Genomic DNA, 17,261 nt, shown 5'->3' with positions numbered 1-17,261 from the left:
CACTGGGAAAGAAGTACCGTGTGCATTTTATGTCTCTTTGTCATCTACAGGTAATAAGTATCGACAAAAATAAGCAACAAATATGCCTGCAATTAAACTTCATATGCCTTTTGTATGCGTATTAATAAAAATCATATTTATAATTTCCATATTTTGTTTGTTTTTTTTTTTCCAACAAGCACTTGTAAAAGTATCTATATTTACATAATAACACCTTAAGATAATAATACCTTAAGAAATTTTTTGGTTCCTTGATTTTCCTTCACATTTAGAAAAGCAAGGAACGCTTTCAGCTTTGCTAAGAGCCTTTCTGGACGCCGAAGCTCGCTGTTTCTCTAGCAGAGATGCAGTATCTGAAATCACTTCATAACAAACCATTTTTCGTCTTTTTTCGAGACTTTATAAACTGGGGTTGGTTTTCGGTTTTACTTTTTAAAGAGAAAAAACACCCCCTTACATTTAAATAAAGATGAATGATAATTTCATTATCAGGATAAGACTTTGGATGGGGGAAAAAATGAACAGTTTTCGCACTGCTGAAGGGTTTCTGTGCCCTCTCACAACCGGGGATACTGCAGTCTTTTGGAAAGGATGAAGAGGTAGGAACCTTGAGCTGCTTAGTATCAGGAATGACTGGATTAGAGCTTCCAACTAAAGAAAAAACATCAAGAATCATGCATTTTAAAAACAGTTTATTCAACGGCCAAGGACAATGATCCGGCACAATGCAACGGTAGATATAAATATAACCTTATATAAGTGGTTGACCCTTGTCATTATTACTTTAATAGTTTCATACCTAATATTTCAACCATTTTTTCCCCCGCAGATTCTACTCTGCGATTTGGTTTCTGTACCCCTTTCCTCTTCCCCCAACCTTATTTTTTTTTTTCCGAGTATGATTCTGTTTCTCAGTGGTAAACATTAACCAAACTCTTCCCGTGCGACAAGCGGCCAAGAACCGTCCCACCAGCTCTTACCACCGAGGCGTCCCCTCCTGCCGCCCTCCCCGCGGGGCAGCGGCCGCCTTACCGACTCCTGTGCAAGTTCAAGTAAACACATACAACCCGCATAATCCAGAGAAAAAAATTGCAACTCATCCATGTACCAGATTTCGGTGTCTCTTGCAAAAGTTTTCTGGTCCGTTTACGGTTTTAGATGGGTTTTTTTGTTTTATGGTTTTTTTTGTTTGGTTTTTTTTTTTGTTTGTTTGTTTGTTTGTTTTAATATATTTTAAAAGCGCTGTTTTGTTGGTTGCATCCTTGTTTCGCTTTTTTTTTTTTTCCTTTTTCCTAGACAATCGAAGTTCGCGGAGTTTTTGGGGCTTTTTTTTTCTTTTCTTTTTTTTTTTTTTTTTTTTTTTGGGTGGGGGGGGTGGTATGTGTGTGTGTGTGTGCTTTATTCGCTTTATTTTATTTTATTTTTTCCCTCTCTCACTTGCTTGGGTTTTGGTTTTAATCATCATCGGGTTTAATTTTTTTTTTTTCTTTTCCGTTAAACGTCGCTTTGCTTCTGCTTTGCTTTGTCGGCGGTGCTTTGTCGGAGGTGGTTTGTGTCAAGTCCGTCAACTGTTGTACTGACAGGCGTTTAAACTAGAGCCGGGGCTTTGCAAACTGCTGTAGCCGAAACTGGAGTGCTGCTTTGATTTCAGTCTGAGGCTGGCTAAGCTGGAGTTGCAAGTGTCCCGGTAGACGCTGTAGGGCGAGCCCGGTGGCCCGTAGGGACAGGCCGGCGAGGACATGGCCGAGTTGAGCGAGGAGCCGCTGATGTTGTTGATGTTGTTGAGGCCGGAGTTGGCCATGCCCGGCACGCCCGAGTGGCCCATACTGGAAGGCATGTTCATGGAGGGGATGCTGCTGGGCGCCGAGAACATGGACTGCGAGGAGAGGGGGCTCATGGAGTTGAAGAAGGTGAAGCTCTTGGTGGAGAGCGGCGCCGGGGTGAGGCTTTTGGTGGCCCAGTTGTTGTAGGGGTAGCCGGCGTACATGTCGTCGTAGGGCTGCATCAGCCCGCTGAACTGGGGCACGTAGCCGTTCTTGCACAGGTCCATCTGCTGGTTCCGCTCCCGCTTTCTCCACTTGGCTCGGCGGTTCTTGAACCAAACCTGTGTGGGGAGGGGGGAGCGACACGTCTCGGTGAGTCCGAGGCCACGGCAGCCCCCCACCCCACCGACGGCGCGGAGATGCGCGCAGGGGAGCGCAGGTACCCGCAGCTCAGTGCCTGCTCCCCGGCCCAGAGCAGCTTCCCGCCCCGCTCCGCCTGTCCCCGCGCAGGGGAGCGCAGGTACCCGCAGCTCAGTGCCTGTTCCCCCAGCCCAGAGCAGCTTCCCGCCCCGCTCCGCCTGTCCCCGCGCAGGGGAGCGCAGGTACCCGCAGCTCAGTGCCTGCTCCCCCGGCCCAGAGCAGCTTCCCGCCCCGCTCCGCCTGTCCCCGCGCAGGGGAGCGCAGGTACCCGCAGCTCAGTGCCTGCTCCCCCGGCCCAGAGCAGCTTCCCGCCCCGCTCCGCCTGTCCCCGCGCAGGGGAGCGCAGGTACCCGCAGCTCAGTGCCTGTTCCCCCAGCCCAGAGCAGCTCCGCGCCCCGCTCCGCCTGTCCCCGCCGCCCCGCTCCGCCTGTCCCCGCCGCCCCCCGCTCCGCAGGGCTCTGCGCGCATCCCTCTCTGTTCAGCGGGATGTGCAGCCGCCTCTCTGCCAAGGATGCAGAGGATGCCGAGGGTCCCGGCCCCCGCCGCCCCTTTCCCGGAGCCAGACAGGGGGCGAAGGTACGGCCCGCTCTGATTAGGGCCGGCTCGCCCCGGCTCTGCCGCGTTTCCGAACGCTAATGCTGTGTAATAAAAGTCCCTTGTTACAGATCATAAAAAAAGGGATTGGATTAGTATGTTTAGTTAAAAAAAAAAAAAATCAATCTCTCTGATAGATGCAGCCTCTGCCTGTATATCTAATGCGAATTTACAGCCCTAACTGAGAAACAGAGAAGAAGGGCTGGTCTTTATGTTTGATGCAAAAACCCCGTTGAAATCTCACTCTTATTCTCTTATTATGTATATATATATCTATCTCGGAAAGCATTTGAGCCTCCCGCGATGGAAGCTAGACAGCTTCAAAAATCTTTAAAAATTGGTTTAGAATCTGCATCTGCTGCCTGCGCCCAGCCTGCGAGCCTCCCTTGCAGCATCCTCCCCAGCGCACCCCGGCTTTGTCCCACCGAGCCAGGGCCCCGCGCTCCCTGCGGACACCGGGCTGGTCCCGCGCAGGCTGCGCTCCCTCCGGTGCCGGGGCGGGGGCGGCTCTTGGGGCCTCTCCTCCACGGAGAAAAAATGGCATAACTATTATTAAATACGGGGATCAAGGATGGAAACTCCGTGGGGGTATGGATGGCGGAGTCTATTTTAAAAAATAACAATAATAAAAAGAATCCCGTATAAATAGGAAACGAAAGCCAACATGTTCAAAACCTGTAATATACTCCTCGGAAGGTGCTTCCAGACAGGAATTTCCTGAAAATGAGGGTAATAGTTTTAATTATGGCTCCTAGACATTTTAAAGGAAGGCCCTCATAGCAAATTAAGGTTAGATTTGCAATCTGCCATCTCAAAACATTAAACCCAAACATTTCCACAAAGAAAGGGAACGAAATTATGTTAATTGCAACTCATATTTTAGTTATATTTGCTCCCTGAAATATTTAACCAGTATTAATGCTCAGGCTTTGTTTTGTTTTAAACTCAATTAAGACAATGCTTTCAGACGCATTTGTTTCAGATGGGTGTTTACTTTTTAAATGTTTAAAGCAGAATCGCTGTAATCCGATTTGGTCACTCAAGGTTTAATTGCCAAGTTAAAAACAAAAAACGAAAAGTAAAAAAGTGGATTTTCTGTGCGGTGGGGCTTCGCTCTGCAGTTCCCGTTTCCTCCCGTGCTTAGCTCACGGTCCCGTGGTGTGCGACCACTGTGGAAACCGCGCGGGGAAACGTCTCGGGTGGAAAAAAGCACTTGGGAGGTGGAAAAACTGAGACATAGTGATAGACAGATAGAGACCGAGCCGCTTCGGCCCGGTCGTTCTTTGCCAGGATCTTTCACTCATAAATCCCTCTAAGGATCTGCCGAAGCACACACACACACGTGTGTGTGTGTGTGTGTGTATATATATGTATATATATGTATACATATATGTTTCTCACCGTGTGCACCAACATTACCGAACCCCTCGAGTTTAGCTAAGAGGGGCATATATATATATATATGTACACACTATATGCATATATATACAACAGATATATATCTGTATGGTGGCATAGGCTCCGAGGTGTGTAAAAATCGAGCGCCTTCGCGGTACAAGTTTGTGTCTTAAGCATATATTGACTTTGCGACCGCTCCCCAGCCCCTGCCCTTCGCTTTCGGCCTCCGCAAACAGCCCGCGGCCTTCGGAGATGCGCGGCCGGGAGGGGCCGGCACCGAGACCGCGCCGTGCGGAGCGGATCTCGCCATCCCTCCGCCGCAGTACCATGGGGCACTGGTTTGGTGGGAGATGGCCTTTGCTATTACTGGGAATAACCAGAGCAAAAGGAAGCTGCTCGGATGGGAGCTTGCTCCATTCCCGCGCCGCGTTTCGTCCGGTCCAGAGAGTTCTTCCCCCCGCAGCCAGACCCTTCCCCACCCCGGCCTTTCGCTGCTCCCTGCACCGCTCGCCGCCCCTTTCCGAACCGGTCCCCAATGAGAGTCCGACGGTCACCACTCTCTCCGTGGCCGAGAGCTGAATTTCTCCTCTCCGGCCTTGAGATTTGGTCATTAAAATCCAGCCCAGAGCAAACCGGCGCAGCGCTCCCAGAAGGAGCAGCTTCCCCGAGCCCCCCAGGCTGCGGCTGCCCCGGAGCAGAGCTCGTACCCGGCGGGGCTGCAGCCCCTCTTACCCGCACTCGGGGCTCGGTGAGGTTGGTCCAGACGGCGATCTCCTCCCGCATGCTCATGTCGGGGTAGCGGTTCCGCTGGAAGGTGGCCTCCAGCTCCTGCAGCTGCTGGCTGGTGAAGTGGGTCCGCTGCCGCCGCTGCTTCTTCTTCTTCGCCGGGTCGTCGGCGGCTCCGTCCTCGTTTTTCTGCTCGCCGCTGCGCTCTTTTTCTGCGAGGGGGTCGGGTTGGGGATAGTTGGTTTATATGTTTTTCCTTTTTCGTTTTGTTTTGTTGGGTTTTTTGCCTTCGTTTTTTCCCCAGTGCACGCACACAAAGGCAGATACACCCGCCCAGCACCCAGCGCTTCCCACCCGTTTGGAGGCACGCGTGGGGCACCCACTCGTGTCTCGCTGGGCCCTGCACTCAGCCATCGCCCCGCAGCCCAACCCGGCCTTTCCCGGGGTACTGGGGAAGGAGCAGGGAGCCCTGCCGGGCCGGGACACCCAGGGCCGCAGCAGGAGGGACCCCAGAGCCGCTCTGAGCCGGCCCGATGGGTGACCGCATTCGTGGGGAGCGGGGTCCCCGTATCACCGCCCGCTCCGCCTTTCTACGGCACCTTCTCGCTCCCTCCAAACCAAGGCGTGATCTTTGCTCCATTGTCTTTGTTGTGCTCGGCCGCGACACGAAACTTTGGAAGGGCAAGGGTGGAAAACCCAGAGGCAATTAATTGCAAAAGGCCCCCTTCTGCTTCCCCACTTCTTTCTCTTTTCATAATTATTTTATTTTTCATCTTTTAGGATTTTGATGTCTATTTTAACACAGGGCTGAGCGAAGCCTCCCGCAAAAATCATATCGGAAGATGGAAAGGGAAAAAACCGCCCAGGAGGGTTTTCTCGGCTGAGATTTGCGCGGGCTGGGAGCAGGAATTCAACACCGGCCCTGCTAAGCCCTTCTCCCCTTCGGTAACGGGCTCTGCGGCTCTCGCAGCCCGGTTTGGGCCCGGTTTGGGCCCGGTTTGGGCCGGCTGAAGCGCTCGGAGAGGGGCTGGAGGCCCTGAACCGGAGCGCTCCGGGCTGGGCCCGGCGGCGCGGGGAAGGAGCGGCACGGCCGCGCAGGGCCGGGGGCCGAGCCACCCCCGGCCTCGGTCCTGCTGCTGCAGAAGGGAAAAACCGCGGCGAGTTTTCTCATTTAGACATTTTTTCCTCCTTCTTAAAAGAGGTTGTTATTATAAAAACCCATTTGCAGAGGGTTTTCTCCCGCCGCCGGCGGTACCGGGGCCATTTCTACAGCCTCGACCTCTGCGAGGTAAGCGGGAGTCTAAAAATAATCGCGTGCTGAATCCAGAGGCCGGAGAACTCGTCCTTGCAAAGTCACCCTTGAATCGCACTTTGCTGGGAACCCTCCACAGGAAAAGGGGTGAGGGTGCGAGCGAACCTCAGCTGCTCAGAGGACCCCAAAAGGGGCCGATGGCTCTGGGGTCTGCAGCGCAAGCAAGGCTTCTCAGCACAGACCCCATCGCCCCGGGCCCCCTGGTCCCCACACCGGGCGAGCCGCGTGGCCCGGCGGCGGCGGCGAAACAGAAACAAAAATAACCCCCGCCAAAACAAATCCTCGCGCTTTCGGCTGCGAACAGCTCCGACAAACCGGGCCGAGAGGGAGCGGGGGGCGATCGGGCAGCCGCGACCCCTCGCCCAGCCCTGACTTTAACTCTCCCAGTTGTCCCTAAAAATCCCGCCTCAGAGCAGGGCTGTGATACAATTCCAAATCGTAAATTAAGGCATCTTTAATCGTCTTTTGTAACTATTTTTTCCCATTAAAAAAATAATAAAATCTAAAGGTATTTTGCAGGTTCTCGGAGAAGAAAAACAGGCAGCTCCTCAGCTCTCTGGCAGCACCGAGGGGTCATACACAGGGGTAGGGCAAAATGGAGCAAATCTCCCTCTCTAATCTCCAATAATCCCCTCTAATCTCAGAGTCCCTTCCAGACGCCGGTCTCTAACTTTGTTTGTGAATCAGGCCGGGAGGCACAACCCAAATCCTTTTTATCACCGAGTGCCACTTCGGCACCGACCCTTACCGCAGCCACTCTCTAGGTTAAAAACTCTCTAGCCACTCCGAAGAGCAGCAATAACTATTAGAAAATTAAAATTATATAAAACATAAACTTCCTCTGGAACAGTCTTGCTGGAGCAGGAATATCACGCTCCTTCCAGAAGCTTTTGTTCCTCTTTTCTACCTTTCCCTTGTCATCACAAAAATGTTGTTCTTTTAATTAAATGCAATCTGAGAGAGCACAGCGTTCCCTGTAGCCCTCGGCCTGTTCCCGTGTAGCACACGGTGGTCAGGCCATGGGGATCCTTCATTTTTCCTGCGGGGAAAGGGCTCAGCCCCCACGCAAAACCTTTCCGCGGCCGCGCACATCCCCTCCGCAGCGGCCCGCGCTGCCTGCCTTGGCCCCACGCTGCCTCTCCGGCTTTGCCTGCCCTTTCCTTCTTTTTTAGGTTTTTTTTTTTTTTTTTTTTTTTTTTTTTTTTTTTTTTTTTTTTTTCGCTGACAGAGAGATCTTTTTCCATCTCTGCACCACTCGAGCTGGAAAATAAACCCGGGCAAAAGCTGACATTATTTCAGAAACATTCGGCAAAACCGCACTCCCCGAAGAGTCCCCCCCTTCCTCCCGACCCCATCAATTAATAACTACAGTTTTTTTATTTAAAAATAAATAGAATAAACAAAAGAGAGCGGCTCCTGGGACGGCACCACGGAGCCATGTGTCCCCCCCGCGGGCTGTCAGAGCCGGGCACGGTGGGGGAGGCAGCTCCAGGAGGGCCCCTGCCCCCCGCCCCGGTTCCCGGGGCTCGGTTGGGATGGAGCCGCCGCGATCCCCGGCAGCTCTTGCTCTCCCTTGTCCCTCCATCGGCTCCGGTAGCGCGGGGGGCGCAGGCACAGCACCCCCGGGCGCCCCGCGGAGGGAAGGGGCGGTGGGGAGGGGGAGGCAGCGCGGGGGGAGCGGGCCGGGGCCGCGGGGGGCGCGGGGAGGGGGAGGGTTACCTGGCACCTCCGTGTCGGAGGATTCACTGGCTGAGTTGTCGATCGGGTCTCTGGGTTCCGAGGATCTTTGCAAATGGAAGCTGGAAGCCATGTCATGGGAGGGTTGGGGTCTCAAGCTCTCAGGCAGTCTCTCCAAATTCATTCCACCTTTAAAGGAATCCATGGCAGGGGCGCCGGGCTGCCTGGGGGAGTTTGCAGGTGTTTATTCCACACAGAAAGGAACAAGGAGCTTTTTTTTTAAGAAGAAAAAAAAAAAATCAACAAAACCCAAAAGCAAATCCACTTATTACTAACAGTATTATTTTAAGGGTGTCGGAAGCAATCTGAGCAGTGCCTGGAAGGCGGTTGTCTCTGCTGGGGAGAGGCACAGCGCTCCGGCCGCATAGGCAGGGAAGTAGTAAAGATCCCTTATAGAGAAACGCGAGTTGCGAGTTGGACAGTTTAAAGCTAAGGAGATTAAAGTGACCTGCCCTAGAACAAATGCCTGTAGTTAAACGGGGCTCCTCCCCCTGAAGGTTAAAACCTCCCCGTCTCGCTCATGCATCACTCCATCTAGCGCTGGCCCAGCCCGGCCGCGCGGGACCTGCCTCCGCACTCCCCGCCATCCGCGCCCCTTGCGCGCCCGCGGCCAGACCGCAGCCCCCGCAGCCCCTGCGCGGCCCCCGCCGCTGCCCGCTGCTCCTTCGGGAGTGCCGCCCCTCCTCCTTCTCTTCACCCGCCTCCTGCCCAAAACTCGGTGATACATTAAAAATATTTCACAAACGAATGGAAAGGTGAACAACTCTCTGGGGACCCCCGTCCGCCCCCAGCACCCCGTCAATTCGCCCCCTTCCCTAATCTCCTACCAGCCGGCAGCGCGCAGGTTGCGCCCCCGCGCAGCACGGAATCCCCACGGGTGTCCCCACAGCTTTCCAGGCTGGGCCTCACCATCCGAGGAACCTCCGCATCCAGCAGTGGATGCGCACCCATCCGCGCATCCTCAGCATCTCTGCGCGGGGCTCAACGACCCCACAGTATATTTCAGTCCCACGGGGAATATGTTCCTGGAGGGGTGTTTGGGCTGTGGGCTCTGTCTGAACTGGTTTAAACCTTTTCAAACATTATTTTCCAGGCTGCGGAGGTTATAGCAACGCTGCCCGGGCCCTGCCTGGAGGCCGGGGGAGCACAGCCCAGGGAGCAGCGGCAGTGCCATCTCTCCCGTCACATCATCTTTCAGCACATGATTAATAACAAATAATTTTCCTGCTGCACCCGAACTCGCGGTGACCCTCGGGAGGGGCCTCTGCGACTGTGCCAGTCCGGGGCAGTCGGCGAGGAGGGGGTGGGAGACCCTCACCTCTCCTTGGCAGAACCCCTCTCCTGCATCGGTCACCGGTGCAGCCTGTCCCGAGGCAGGGGCGTGTGGAGCCGGACCGGTCCCCAGTGCTGCCCACGCAGGCCGGGATACGGCTTTAGCCCTCCTGGATAACACCTCGGTGTTTGGGCGAAGTGGAAAAACCCACAGGGAAAGGAAGGTGGGTACTGGGGATGAGGGGAACGGGGAGAAGGGAAACGGGAGGAAAATCCTGGATGTGACTGCCTAGGGAAAGGACCCTCTTTCCTCTCTGCTTTCTCGGCTCACTTTAACTGATCTATCCTGACACTCTATTTTGCTTTCAAATCAAGTAAAGATGTGGGAGAGAACTTTTGAACTGTTTTATCGAAAAGTGGAAGGAAGCAGTGTTCCAGCCGCGCAGGCTTTTTCTGACCCCGCAGGGGTGATGGAGTCGGGCCCGCCCCGCACCCCCGCAGCACCCCGCAAGGCCCGGGGACCCCAGGCGTGGGGAGCCCAGAGCTCCGAACCTCTGGTCTAAAGCACCATTCAGGGGATGTACATGTGGGTGCTGTCAGGGTCAGCCCTCCCGAGCTTTCTTTCTTTTCGTTGAATTTTTTTTTTTTTTTTTTTTTTTTTTTTTTTTTTTTTTTTTTTAATTTTAGTAACATCTTGACGTCCTTCTGCCTGTTCACTGCTCCCGGCTGAACTTCGCTCAGGAGTCTGCAAACGACTGGGAATTTCGAGCACCCGAGGTGCACCAGACAACCTCGGGGCTGCTTAAGATGGACGTGGTTTAAAATGCAAATATTTACCAGGGTCTCTGAACCTCCAGGGGCTCAGCTGATTCAGGAGGCATGGGAAGGATGGAGGAGACCTCCATCCGTGTGAGAAGCAAGAGGTGGGAGCGGCCTTTCTCCCAAGGAGGAGGGAGGTGAATATACTGCAAACGTGCACTGTGTCTGAGACCCTTCACCGTCCCCTTTTTTCCCTTTATTTCCGTGGGCGGCACCCCGGGGTCGGCCTGCGGGGGCTCCCCCGCCCTCAGCGGAAGGGGGACGGAGCCCAGCGGGCCGGGCTGGAGGGAGGCGTTGACCTTAGGGGTTTTTTTCAACCTTGATACTTCTATGATTCCACGAGTCTGCCAACAGCCTGGCTTCGCTCCGGCTATTTTAAACCCACTGCTCACAGCAGCCTCCGAACCGCAGGCGGCACTTTTTCGTTCCTTTAAATTTATTTTTTTTTAAATAATGCACCTAATTAGAGTTTTTATTCTGTTCTACAAAATCTAGTTTCAAAATATGCGTTCTAGGCTCAGTTCTTCCCTCCTGAGGGCAAAGATAGGCTCTGCCTGGGCACCGGCGTGATTCTGCCCAGGCGGCGACTGCGGTAATGCCGGGTCCGGTTGTCTTCCCAGGAGATGGAAGCCCTCGGTTGCCCTGGGTTGCCACCGGGCAGACATCCCTCGATATCGCTCTTAAACAGAGAGTAACGGGCGGGCCCTCGGGAGCCGGAGCAGCTCCTGGCTCTCTCCTGACAGTCTTCATGACTGTCCGCGCCTGGCCGAGGTGAGGACGGGCATTTACCGCACACTTGCGCACGGGTCGGCAGCTGTAAAATATATCTGTATCATAGATCTATCTAATCTATATCTTATATCTACCTAATCCATCCCATGTATCTGTCTTCTGTGTGTGTCTCATACGTCTTTCGTGGATTTAAGGGCATCCTCTCGCCCCGCGCTCTGTGGAGCGGGCACAGTCCTACAGCACAGAACCAAATCCTCCCGGTTATTCCCGTTGCTGGTCGCGACACTTATGTCACGACAACAGAGCGCGTCTCCAGGGCGGTCACCCCCACACCTGCGTTTTTTCCTCTTTCCTCCCATCCAAGCGCGCTCTGCTTCGGGATGGCGAGGACATCCCTCGGCCGGCAGCTCCTTCCACCGGGCACTACGTCACCGGCCCATTCGCGTGACGTCATTTGTTGCCTCCCTGACTTCACGTCTCACCTTTCAGCCAGGCAAGGTGACCCAAGGCAAGCCTTGACGTTCCATCCGGAGCCGGCTGCTCTTCCCGGGACTGGAAAGCGGGCCCCACTGTTGGGCAGGACGGGGGCACCGGGCTCGGGTTCCCCTTTCTCCCATCACCCGGCGGGGGGCTGAGGAGCTCCGGGAAGGAGGAGGAGCCGCAGCGGCCCGGCCGCAGAGACCCCGCCAGGACGGCCCTGGGGAGCCGCGACCTGCGTGGGCGTGGGAAGGGCCGGGCAGAGGCGGAGAGAGGGTGGGGCCGGGCCGAGCGGGACCCCGGCGCTCCGGCGGGACCCGTTCGTGGGAACGCTCCGTGGGGCGGCCGGAGAGCAGCGCTGCTCCGCTCCCGCGCAGCCACCGCGCTCCCGGCACCCCGGCCGGGGACTGCGTCAGGGATCTGTAAAAGGCTGGAAACCTGCAAATAAAACCGCACCACTTCCTCCTGCTATAAATAACCCCAGAACTAAGGATGGCGCTTAGAAATAAATCAGCGCTGGCCACGCCAGTGACAGCCCCATGAAGAAGAGACGCGTTTGTCCCAGAGTGGGACTCTCACTGCCGCCGAGGGGACAGGCGGTTTCACTCCCTGGTGCCTGGGAGGGGTCCCTCCTTTCGGAGAGGGGCTCCCATCCCCGGCTGGTTGTGGTGGTTTCAGCCAATGCCAATGCCAAACCACCTGGGCCGTATATCAGGTGGTGAAGTTCAGTCTCTGCCAGCTTTTCCTTTTCAGATTTATTACTGTTGTATAGACTCAGATTCAGTCTATAAATTATTGGGAATTGTTACAAAAATGAAGACACCTCCTCCTAAGTGCACCTCTACCCGAGAAGAGAGAGAAGTCTTCTGAAAAACAGAGCTGCAGTGAGGCAAGAAAGGAGGGAGAAACCCTCCAAGGCAAACCAAACCAAATTTAGTTCAACCAAACCCAGCCAAACGCAGTCCAAACAACTCCAATTCCAACAAACTCAGTCCAACCAAACCCAATCCTAGATCAACCAAACTCAAGTCCACTCAGCCAAACCACACCAAAGCAAAGCAAAGCAAACCAAATCAAAGTACACCAAACCAAACCAAACCAAACCAAACCAAACCAAACCAAACCAAACCAAACCAAACCAAACCAAACCAAACCAAAACCAGATCATGCCAAGCCAAATCCAAACAATGCAATCCCGACCAAACCAAGGCCGCCAACCTCCCCCGGCTCCCCCTTCACTGAACCCAGGAGACCGGACCTGCTTCAGGAAAACAACTTTTAATAATGGAACCATCCCAAAAGGCCCCTCGGGCACGCTTTGCTGATGCGTGGCTCTGACCCGCGGATGACCACGCATGTCGCAGGAAGCGGGATCCGGCGATGAGCGCTCGAGTGCGTGCAGGACTGCGCGATGCCCCGCGGAGCACGGAGCGCCCTGCGGGGAGCGGGGGCTGCTGCTTCACTGTACCGTGGGGGTGGTGTCCGTCGTGGAAGTGTTTCAGGGGTGTCCTGCCCCAAAGAGCACCACCCCAAAATGAAAAGCATGACCTTACGCACAAGGTGGAGATCCGCGTTTATGCCCCCGCGCAAGGCAAAGCTCTGCTCTCCCCGCGCGACCGTGACCCCGACCTGAAGGGAAAAGGAAACAAAACCCCAAAACGCCGAAAGGAGCCCCAGAACCCTCCGACCTCTGCCGGAGCTAGAGCCGGGTCCCCCACGGGCGGGGTGAAGAGGGAAGCAGAGAGAGGGAAGAAATCCAGCCCGAAGTGCGTGTTAAATCGCTCAGGAGGGGAAGGTGGAAAATTACGCTGGCTCCCGGCCGGCCTGTCGTCCTCTGCGCAGCCAGGACAGCAATTTTCCTAAGAAGTAGAGCAAAACGAAATCAGCCCCTTTTGGACCCGTAGCCTTCGTCCCTCCGTACGTCGGCCAAGCCTCCGCCTTCCGCGGGAGCGCAGGGCCCCTCCGCACCGCAGATGCTCTGCGGGAGGGATTCCAGCGGCCGCTCTCGGCCCCCCTGGCCTCCGAGTGCCCCCCTGCCCCATTCCGCTCCCCTCGGCCCGGCCGACCCTGCCCCACCACCCCGGCTCTCCCCACGGAAAGGCGATGGGGAAACACACAGGGAGGTGTCTGGTCCGGGACACCTCCCGCGGCACCGGGGGTACCCGGGGCTGCCTCCTCGCCCCGCCATCCGCATCCCGCTCCGGGGCTCTCCCGGGCGCGGCGGCCAGCGGCAGCGCTTGAAAAAACTCGGGATGAAAAAGTTGAAGGCTTAATGTTTTCTGACAGATACAAATGATACCCCAAGGCTTTCCTGAAATGCAGCGACTGACGGCTGGAGAAACGGTTTTCTTATTCGGGTTTCTGCAGCTGGAAGCAGCCGGGGGTGGAGTGGGATGGTGCTAGGTTCACTTCTGCCGTCATTCTACAGCACCCCGAAAACAAAACCATTTCGTAATTGTCCGACCTGGGACAACTTCTTTTACCCCCAACCCCCTCGGCACAGTCTCACCCTTGCCAGGAGCTCCTTCCAGCCCTCCTCACATCTGTCAGACCACAGGCACTGAACTCTGCTCCAAGAAAATATGAATTTGCTGCTAGCAGCGGTTTGGATTTATCTCTGATAAACCTGATGTGAGTGGAAGAGTGCCAGTGCACTGCAATGACAGCGTTGGAGGATGGACAGCTCAGGAATATGTTTTTTTGTTTTTTTTTTTTTTTCCCCTAGGTGGGGGAAAAAGAGAGGGAATTCACAATATAGCCACACAATTCCCTCTCTGGGCAGAGCGAACATGCTTTTCTGATTAATTGACGGAGGAAGGGGCACCGGAGTTTGCTAGGCAGCCTGCTCATATTACTCTGTGCATCTTTAGATCCCGAAATGTGGCTCTTTTGTGGGCTCAAAAAGATGCCTCTGAAACAGGATAATCAGAGGCCCGAGCACTCCGTTGGCATTTGTTAAGGACTCGTCTTCAGGAGAAGAAAAGAGTCTACATTTAGAATGAAAGACATTAGGTTTCCTTGTGGGTTTCCCCCACCTTGTTTTGGGCGAGCAACCTCTTAATTGCTCCAGCATTAGGATGGGAGAAACACATTTCCCTCCAAGAGGACATTTCCCGAAGGGCTGAAATATTCTAATAATGCACTGGACTCTTTAATGTGCTTAGAACAGCAGCGAATCTCTGCAAGACCTACACACTTCCTGCCTTAAAATGCAAAATCAGAGAAATAATTAACCTTTGAGCACATTCACCTTATCTTATATATTATTTTGTTTATTTTCCCTCCTTTTATACTTTTTTTCTTTTAAATTTTTATCTTATTTTCTTTCCTTCTTCTCTTCACCCCTCCCCATATATATTTTTTTCCTCTCTCCTTTCAATTTTTTCTTCTGAATTTTTTCCGTATTTCTCCCGAAAGAGATGATCTCGCCCCGCTGCTCGGCAGCGCTGCGCTGCTCCCGGCGCTGGTCTCCACTGCCCCAGGAGCAAACACCGCCGAGATAAAGGCACGGGACACTTTTCTTTCCAGTTTCATTGTGGGAACGGCCGTATCTGAACGGGCACATCTCGGGGAGAGATAGGAACACACCGCCTTCCAGAGGGCTGTGCTAATCAGCGCGCCGGGTTAGATATAAAAGTTCAGGGCAAATAAAACGAATTAGTTTTATTAGCACGTTTAAGAGGCGGTCTAACGAAGGAATTCGGCTTTACTAGAGAATGTTTTCTCCTCCCCTTTTGTTATTTAGAAGCAATACATATCCGAGCGGTTCATCACGGGAGGGAAATAATGAATTGTTTCATATGCTGTCATTTTCTGGGAGAAATGCGCTCCCTTCTACAAACCCGATAAAAAGGAGATATTTTTATAAATATATATATGTATTTGGAAATATACATTGTCATGGTAACACATGCATGAACAATAAAACGTGCTGTAAAGGAGAGGTGGCAGAGCCACCAGGTTATTGTTCGGCAGTGGGTTTCGGTAGGAAAAATTTGCCTCGGTCTCAGGCGCCTCTAACTCGTGTAAAACTTTATCAGGGAAATGTGGCCACGGCTCCAGCGCGGGATTTCCAAGGACTTTGTTCATATTTCAGGCAAATGAAGGATTTTTGGGGAACTTCTGCCAGTGTAGACCTCAGGAAATATTCAGAAGTCAGTTTTTATATAGGCGCCTGGAGCTGGTGCAGGGAATAACCTGGAGAACACGGACTTTGGATTGTTAAATGGAAAATACGTATTTTTAGATTATTATTTTCAAAAAAAGCAAACAACATTTAGGTTCTCGATTCAAGCACCACGTATCATTTTATGTTCAATTCGTGACTCGAACTTTGTGTTTGTCTGCAGTGTGGTTGGCAAAATTTGGAAAAAGGGAGCAAAATAGCAGAAAATAATAGAAAATAAATAATACAAATAATAGAAAACTCGCTTAGTGACAAAGTTTTTAACGCGAGACTAAAAACGACGAAATCCCCGAAAGACAACATCGATGGGCATTCCTCATGTCCATTTAAGCGAGGTTAACACGCGGATAAAAAACATTTTTCCCCCAGTTCCAGGATTTTACTCCGCCACAGGAGCTGCGTGGAACCCGCGATGCATGTACTTCCCAAAGATGGTGCCTATTTCAAAAATTAAAATGAAAAGAAAACCAAAACAACCCAAACCAAAAAGAGGAAAGCACAGGGGCTGTAGACTATTATTTTCCTGAAAAGCAAGATTCATCGACGGCCTAGGGTCTCTCCGCCCGCCCGCCCTGCGCATCCCCGGCAGCAGCCGTCTCTTCCCTGCGGAGCACCGCGCAGCCCCTGTCCCATCACCCACATCCCCGGCTCGTCCCGGGGAGCCCCAGCCCCGCCGGGACCGCCCGAGGCTCCGGCATCGCTGCCGCCACCGGCCGAGCGCACCGGGACGAGCCGCGGAGCGCCCCGCGCAGCAGCGCTGCGGGCTGGAAACGTTACGGTGCGTTTGGAAAAAAAAAATAAATTAAATATATATACACACACATTAAAAAAAATTATAAAATGAGGTAACCCCTCTGGAATCGCCTTTCCCAGCGCATTTGTCAGAGCTGACGAAGCGCAGAGGCCCCGAAAGAATTTATACACGGTATAAAGATGTCAAGGGCTGCGCGCAGAGCGGAGCGGAGCGCGGGGCGGGAGGCGAGGCGAGGCCGCGCTCAGGGGCGCTCCCCGCGCCGGGCCGGCTTTGTCCGGCACCCCGGAACGCTCCGCACCCCGCAGAGCCCGGAGGCGAGCGGGGCTCGGGGCAGCGCGGCCCGGCGGGCACCCGCGGCGTGGGGCGCACACGAGAGGGGCGGGCCGGGCGCGGGGAGCGCGCGTGGGGCGGGGACGCGCGTGGGGAACTCACCGGGCGCTGCGCGGCGGCGAGCCGGGCCCGGCGGGCGCTGTGCGCGCCCCGGCCGCCGCTCCAGGGTTTTCTTGGGAGATTTCCCCGTCTCCTCCTGACGTCAGCCCCGTCCCAGGGTGCCGCACAGACGGGGGAGGGCCGGGGCCAGCGCCGCCCGCACCGGGAGACCGGCGGCGCCGCCGCCCCGCACCTCGGTCCTGCTGCCCGGGGCATCCCGAGCCCGGCCCCCCGCGCCCGGCGGCTGCCGCCCGGCCGAGCCTCTCGGGGGGCGGCTGCGTGCTCCTGGCTGCACGGCCCCTGCCCTCTTAATTTCCTCCCTTTTGTCCGAGGGGACAAGAACGAGGAATGGCCTCTTTTTTTTTTTTTTTTTTTTTTTTTTTTTTTTTTTTTTTTTAAACTTCTTTTTCCACCCCCTGAAATACTCTCTTGTTTCAGGACCTCAGTAGCTGGGAGCACAGCGCTGAGCACCACGGAAAGGTTGTGAGCAGCAGCCAGGCTGCCCTGGGCTGGAGGATGCAGGGCTTTAGATGCTTGCCTGGGTGATACCGGCACAGTGATCTCACTGCTCATTCCCAGGCCCTTGGTCTGCTTAATTTTCCAGGGATGCTTTTGCAGTTCCAGACACTGCACTTCTCATAC

General features: G+C 54.3%; 1 protein-coding gene across 5 annotated transcripts; it reads right to left on the bottom strand.

The window, feature by feature from the left end:
• Positions 1-677: 677 nt before the first annotated feature.
• Positions 678-16,724, bottom strand: PITX1 (paired like homeodomain 1). 5 transcript variants are annotated; one of them, XM_056502555.1, is made up of 4 exons: positions 16,623-16,724; positions 7,933-8,114; positions 4,908-5,113; positions 678-2,104 (listed from the first exon to the last, which is right to left on the bottom strand). In XM_056502555.1, the coding sequence occupies exons 2-4, from the start codon at positions 8,093-8,095 to the stop codon at positions 1,565-1,567; spliced, it is 909 nt and encodes a 302-aa protein (XP_056358530.1). In that variant the 5' UTR covers positions 8,096-8,114; positions 16,623-16,724; the 3' UTR covers positions 678-1,564. The 5 variants fall into 5 exon arrangements, with proteins under 5 accessions (XP_056358530.1, XP_056358529.1, XP_056358532.1 ...); XM_056502554.1 differs by having other exon boundaries at positions 7,933-8,161; positions 16,623-16,719; XM_056502557.1 differs by having other exon boundaries at positions 7,933-8,110; positions 16,623-16,651.
• Positions 16,725-17,261: the final 537 nt, after the last annotated feature.

The sequence above is a fragment of the Oenanthe melanoleuca genome, chromosome 13, assembly GCF_029582105.1.
Source record: "Oenanthe melanoleuca isolate GR-GAL-2019-014 chromosome 13, OMel1.0, whole genome shotgun sequence".
NCBI classification, from domain to species: domain Eukaryota; kingdom Metazoa; phylum Chordata; class Aves; order Passeriformes; family Muscicapidae; genus Oenanthe; species Oenanthe melanoleuca.
The sequence above is the reverse complement of the archived record's forward strand: the minus strand, read 5'-3'. Positions and strand labels throughout refer to the sequence as shown.

Excerpts from the sequence above, each read along its gene's own strand:
- PITX1 (XM_056502555.1), bottom strand. The coding sequence starts at position 8,095 with ATGGATTCCTTTAAAGGTGGAATGAATTTGGAGAGACTGCCTGAGAGC. Across the intron at positions 5,114-7,932 it reads CTCCGACACGGAGGTGCCAG|AAAAAGAGCGCAGCGGCGAG; the intron begins GTAACCCTCCCC and ends ACCCCCTCGCAG. Across the intron at positions 2,105-4,907 it reads TCACCGAGCCCCGAGTGCGG|GTTTGGTTCAAGAACCGCCG; the intron begins GTAAGAGGGGCT and ends CTCCCCACACAG.